The 6,858-nt window shown below is 38.3% G+C and overlaps 1 protein-coding gene across 5 annotated transcripts in view; it reads right to left on the bottom strand.

The window, feature by feature from the left end:
• PPP1R12A (protein phosphatase 1, regulatory subunit 12A) overlaps positions 1–834 on the bottom strand; it is a 75,906-nt gene extending 75,072 nt beyond the window's left edge. For all 5 annotated transcript variants that reach the window (XM_010561827.1, XM_010561826.1, XM_010561822.1 and 2 more), the window contains exon 1: positions 708–834. In XM_010561827.1, the coding sequence (XP_010560129.1) occupies positions 708–814 (107 nt within the window). In that variant the 5' untranslated portion in view covers positions 815–834. The remainder of the gene's footprint in view (positions 1–707) is intronic.
• Positions 835–6,858: the final 6,024 nt, after the last annotated feature.

Below are 6,858 nucleotides of genomic sequence, written 5' to 3' on the forward strand. Positions count from 1 at the left end.
TCTTTACTGCAAGAACAGCATGCTGAACAACATATGCCACACATTTTCTCAAATCAAGCATTACTTCAGGTTACAACAGACAACCTCTGGAAAAACTTGATTTTAGCGTATCTTCAGTGGCCCTCAACAGGCTTCAAGAATAACAACAAAACCACTCCTGGAATTTAGTACTGAGTAAGCTTTAACTAGTACCATAACAGGCATCTAACTTCAACTGTAAGATTTTGCTCCACAGCCAAAATAATTAGCAGAAGTCACCACTTTATACCACACCTGAAAAAGAAGTTTCGAGACTGCAAATACAATTGCAAAATTAATCTCCTACACATAGACTTATCCCGGGATAATGTTTGAGACTACTAATAAAATGTAAATTTGAACTTTCTCCCTGTGCCTCCCCCCGTAACAACCTTTCTACAGAAGAAAATAATTAAAAAAAAAAATTTGACAGTCATGAACAATCTTAAATGTTTACATCTTACAGCTACCTAAGATACAATGTAAGAAAGCTAGAAAGAGAAAATGCAATTCACAGTTATGCAGAGAGCACGCTTCATAACCAACACACAATATAAAAGCATTCTCTCTCACTACGCGTCCCAGAGGCAACTATAAAGACAATTTATGAATGCCATCTGTTTCTAGTGCCCCTTTAACAATGTATTAGCAAAATACATGTATTACAAAAATAGAGGAAAAAGTCTTACTCTGCTATATCAAGATATCCACAGGAAGCAGCTGCATGTAGAGGTATCCAGCCTTCATTATCTGGTTGATTAATATTTGCTCCATTTTCCACCAGAAATTTCACCATATCTACGTTATCATCTATACAAGCCTATAAAGAAAGAAACATTTAAGAAATAAGTTCATATGAAAGCTGTTCTACAATACCATGCATCTTTAAGCAACATCTTCAGGAAAAAAGGTTAAGTATTTTCAGGTCTGATGAGGGAGTAGGGTTTATTTGTTGGGGTTTGACAGCAAGACAGGAAGAACTTGAGAGAAAAGCAGCAGATTTGTAAAAAAATCCTTAAATAAATTAATTAAAGCAGAGCTTAACAAAACCAACAAATATGATTTCCTCAGATAGATTTGTTCCCGTTTTCTGAGAAGCCGTTTACAATCCCCACTGCAACCTTGTTCTCCAGTACAAAGTGGTTCCCTCCATTAAGCCCCCAGGCCCTCGCTCCATCCCAGGCCCAGCTCAGTCACTTGAGTGGATATTACAATTGAATAAACAGCTACACCACGAAGTAGAATTGTTGTGACCAAGAGATAGGGAGCAGTTTGGAAAACAATACCGTAACATGGTTTTAATTATAATGCAGTTGAGACTAAGGAGTATGGAAGGGGATGCTACATCGCATTTCAACACCCTCCTGCTATTTTCTACTGCAGCGTATTCTATACCACCATACACCTTTTAACAGTCTATTAATCACTGCTGTTTATAAACTTACTTGAGTATCAGTTTGGGACACTGCAAAAATACCATTTGTGTACATCTCTTAATGACCAAGCAAACAGTGTTGCCCAGATGCACAACTACTGCCATTCTCCAGATCTCCATCTTGACTGGCTCCTATTTTGCCTTTCTTCTCTGCGTTTGAGTATTTTTCTCACAGGGTGCTCAGTGAGTTTTCTTGCCAACTTCCATACTGCTGCCCTTAAAAGGGCAGAGCAACAGAGAGAAAAGTCCCTCTGCATTTCAGGACAGCAAAGACTCAAAACAGCTAGACCCCACAAGACTGGTATTAATTTTTTAGCTTAATAAATCAACAATACTACATAACCAGAGGGCTGAAAAGAGAACTTCTACTGCTGGGCTCCTAAATCCTTCTAGAGAATTATGCCTCCAATTAAATGCAATTAAGGTATAAATTTTACTTTTCAGAATGCTTCTACAGCAATAAAGACTGAAAATTATATACTGCTTTATTATGGCAAAAACCCCTCAGATTTCCTTATTTAAGCAATTGTGCCTTCCAAGATGAATCCCAAAGCTTTCCTCCATTAGTGCTGAGGCAACAGCTACACTGTGAGGGAGATATGTTGCTGCCCCATTTAACCAGCCAAACAAAACCAGCAACAAATTATCCCTCACAACAAATTATCCCAACAAACATCTCTTTGACCCCATTTGCTTTAGTTAGGTACAAACTTAAGGCTTTGTTTAGAATGTAACAGAACTGTTTTAACAACAAGTCTCATCTGGACTTGTTCATCCATAAACGTGCAGCTAGACTGCGGTACACTGCTTGCATTATTTGTTTTTCAATTAAAAACAAAAACACATTCTTGATTGAAACATTCATAAACCGTCTTACATTCTCAGGTACTCTTGAAAACTGCCTTCCTAAAGGATTTTTTGAATTATCTTTTTAGTCATATCCATTCCTAAAATCAGCAATTCTTTTAATAAAATAATTTATGAACATACTCCAACAATAATGACTACAAATTACTCAAGCATATTGTCTTCAATTTCTTCCACTTGTCATCAGTGTACAATGCTTATATGCTAGTAACAAGATCTGAAAGAAAAGAATCACCTCTTTTTGCAAGGCATTTTGTTACTTAAATGAAAAGGAACTAAATGCAAGACATCGTAACTCAGTTCAAGAGGAAAACAAATTCAAGAAACACAGATGTTTACACTCAACAGAAACATTAACCTAGCCATATTTCACATATGCCATATATCCAGTTTTTCTGGATATCCAATTTGCCTGACCACTGATATCCTATGTATATCATAACATTCACCAGTTTATTATATGGAAAATAAATTTGTATCAGAAAACTTTGGAATTGCTTAAGCATTTTTAAATAGAGATCTTTTAATATTACATTTCAATATGCTGCATACTCATATATCTTAAAATCCTCTAAAATTCATAATCTGTGAAAAAAGGGCACCTTAAAATTGATTAGCACTATTGAAAAAAAAAAAAAAAAGCCAGACCATATGGTTGTGACACAACCCAACACCGAACAATCCTTGCCCATTTTTCAAGTATACATAAGAAAAACTGGCAAGACATGCTCATAAAAATACTGTTGCTAAGTGAATCAAAAGCTTACATATGCAGCACATTAAAAGACATATGACTAAGTGGCTAAAAATATTTGACCAAATTTGGGCAGTTTATTGTGCCATACATGGCAAGGATCAGGAGAGCTCAAATACACTTCTCATGTATTATCAGAGATGGCACATTCATGACAAGCCAAGATAAACAATCTGTGAGATTATATATATTAGGATGATAGAAGAGTAACTATTAAGATAATAAAAGAATTTACTCGCATATGCAAATGGGGGAGTACTGGCATTACTAGTAATCACATTTGTGAGGTTTAAATAATGTTCCTCATAACTGATTATACAATCTGAACAACTGTTCTAACAATTTTATTGTGGAACAACAGGAGCCACAGAAGCTGAAGTTGATGAAATGGAAGACAGTTGTGTAATTTAAAAAATACGACTTTTGAGCTTCCTTCAAGAAAGATTACTTAAAAATGAGCCTTGTACCTGAATTTTACAGAAAACCCACTGTGGCCTCCAAAAAGGTTATTACCTATCTTAAGGTGAAGAAAAGCAAATGCCATTGAGCCTATCACTGAAGAACACTTATATAATACATTCTATTTCTCCTTGTCCCCTTTTTCCCCTGAAGAGCAGTGCAGGCAGGTATTTGACGGACTCTATCCCTCTCAGCCCTTTCCATATGAAAGACACCTCTGACTATCAGCAGGTGCATTAAGTCAGAAAGCAAAGAAGCAAATGTTATAAAAGAAATTTTATCTCAATGTTTTTCCATTTCTACTCCGCTGGTCATTGCGCTATCTTTGTAGTCACTTCTAAAAGCAGTATTTATCAAGTGCCAAAAGTGCCTCTGCTGTTAAAGACTGACATCTCAACCCCAAAAGGAAAGCTTGTCAGGACAGCATGATAAACTTAAAGCAACAGCCTCCGAAAAGTCTGCCCTTCTAGACCGCAGCCTGAAAGTTACTACAAAGGAAAAAGCAACGCACGTGCAAGATGTAAATAACAAGAGTCCCACTGATGTTACAGTGACTCAAAAAGATAAATTCCCGTGATGACTTCTGTCCCAGTCTCTGCACAGAGGACAGATAGCCACAGACCTTCCTCTTCCACGACTGCTACAATCCTTCCAGGATTAACGTCAGTTCTTGCTGTTCGTCTCCCCATCCCCAGTCTCTCCCTTCACGGTCCTCGGTTCCCACCTAGAGCCTCAGTTACCACTTGGTGAAACAACAGGTCGTCCTAACGCTCTTCCCGAGCGCTTGCTAATCACCCCATCTGTGGAGCACACGTACCAGCCAGCTCCTGGGGCAAGCAGAAGAGCATGGGAGCTCACGCTCAAGATCCCCTTCATCCTATGCACTGGTTCTGTCTCTCAAGCCCGTTCCCAGCCCCCACAAACTGGTAGAAAGGCAGCGTTTCCACATCAAGCACTCGCTACCCTGCCAAATTTGATGGAAGTTAGCCAACGGGCGCCAAACAGAACAACAGCTGGACAGTGCAATCGTATAAACCTCGTTTCCTTTGGGAACTAATTTGGAAACTAGGCTAATTAGTCATAAAGGCAGCAAAACAAAGCAAAGTTGATAATACAAAGTCTGGTTACTTTTTCTGATAAGAACAGAGATGAAATCTCAAAGGAAGTATATCAAGGGCCAGGAAAGAAAACCGCTTTCTATTTGTACAACAACCTGAAACCCGGACTGCAAAGACCAGCGAAGATCAACAGCGCCCGGCTCCCACACGGACCAGCCCCAGGTGGGGGCAACCTGTCCTGGAAACAACGTGCCTACGTTCAGTGAAACAACATTTTAAACTTCTCCCAGAAATGCCTTCTGATCACTCCGAAGGGGATAACCTGCCGAACATGCTAGATTTTAACTGTATTCACCATGACTCTGTATCCCAGTGCAAGTGGCATGGGACCTAGCTGGCTCTCCTTACTATCAGGTGTTAAGTACATAGGTGAAGGGTAGACCTAAGTTAGTAAGTAACCTTAAAAATAGATAGCTTTAAAAGAGATATCTAGAGCACTGGGTCCCTCAGTGAGTAACCACCCAAAGAATTCAGCAGACAGTACTCCTCCCCAAATGACAGGAAAAGCAAGTCTGTATTTTTTCTTTTTTTTTAAATCAGAACTCTTGCAGGGAAAAAGGCAATCAATCAGTTAGAGTACTGTCCCACATACATGCAGCAAACCTATACAGTATGTACCTTACGTTGGACTACAATTTTTATTGTTTTTCATCAATTATGAGATCTAATGAGGTAATGGCACCTAAAAAAGGTTTAGATGTTCCACTTTCTACCAGTATTTTCTAGAGAGAGATTAAAACCTACCTTTTACTGTTACCTGATCAGTGTCCTAATCTATTCCACAAATTAAGATATTTTGCCTCTAACAGCAGAAAATAAACATTGTATATTTAAACTCTGTCATTACATTTCATTTTTCCTTATTTGCTCTTAGTACAGAAAGGAGCCAAAAATATGAACACAGAATAATACATTAGACTTAAAGGGATAAAACAAGCCAAACAACCAACCATTTTCAATTCCTGTGGGACTGCTGGAAACAGGAGAAAGACCTCACACACTGGCCTGGAGAACAGTTTATCCCTTCCTTTGATTTAGCTAGTGAACCAAGTCCAGTGAGTCCAATGGAACTAAGCAGGACATTAACATCTTTGTTCAAGTACCCAAGAATCAAATTAAGTGAGGGCATCTACACCTAGCAGCAGAGCTGGTTAAAAGCGGCTCCTATTCTCTTCATCCTGGATTGCTTTTTCCGTCTGCAATCACATAACAAACACCCTTATAACTGCTGACATACTTTGACGAACTGGATCTAAAGTGGATCAGGAAAGCAATTTGAATTTAAAATTAAATGAAATAATAAAAGGACAGCAATACATTATTATCTTTATCTGATTAAAGCAGAATTATTTGCTTTGATCATATTGAAATGTTTTTTATATTCCGAGAAGCCTTGTTCTGAAATACATCTTCATGTCCTAATTCCACTATCAGAGAAACAAAATTTTGGTTTACTGTGAAATTTTACCCGTTACAAACCTTGTGTTAAAGCTTCTGCTTTCAAACTGACACTTTTCAAAGAACACATTTCTAAATCTGCAACCAATTCTACCACTCTCACTTTAAATTTACAACACATTTTAGCCTACTTTCTTGTTCGTACAGACTTCCTAAGGAAATCACATTACTCACTCTGTCTACCTGGCTGTCCTCCCTCCCTCAGCAATTTCAACTGAAATTGAGACAGGAATAGAGGTTGAAGAGAATTAAATTCACTGCTTGTCATGAAAAGGTGGTTAAAGGATGAGGCCTCTGAAATAACGCTGCCACAGAGCAGTTCACAGCGTGAACTCAACAATTACCACTTCTACCTGGGTCCTCTCGCTGGCCCTCCGAGGAGCTCAGCATCACCAAATAATCCCCAGTTTGAACACTAGTCTGACTCCGCACTGATTTCTGCCCTCATGAGGGAAGGTTTTGTTACGACAGGACATTACAGTTCACTAGTCACACTCTTTATGAACATCTTCTGTTCACCTTCACTCTCCTTGGGGAAAAAAAAGAGTAAGCTTACATATTGCAATTCTTGTGGGTTTTTTTTCTTTCAGTAAACCACTAACTGAGAAGTTATAAAAAGGAAATTGGTCAAAAGATCCAAAGCAAGCTTGAGCAACACTTTCCACTTTCGGTAGGTCACATATTTATGCTGCATATTAATTAAGAATGCAGCACAAACAACTGAAGTGGCAATAAGGTGTATGAAATGA

Source organism: Haliaeetus leucocephalus, unplaced genomic scaffold (genome assembly GCF_000737465.1).
Source record: "Haliaeetus leucocephalus isolate CR32 unplaced genomic scaffold, Haliaeetus_leucocephalus-4.0 Scaffold151, whole genome shotgun sequence".
Classification (NCBI taxonomy): Eukaryota; Metazoa; Chordata; class Aves; order Accipitriformes; family Accipitridae; genus Haliaeetus; species Haliaeetus leucocephalus.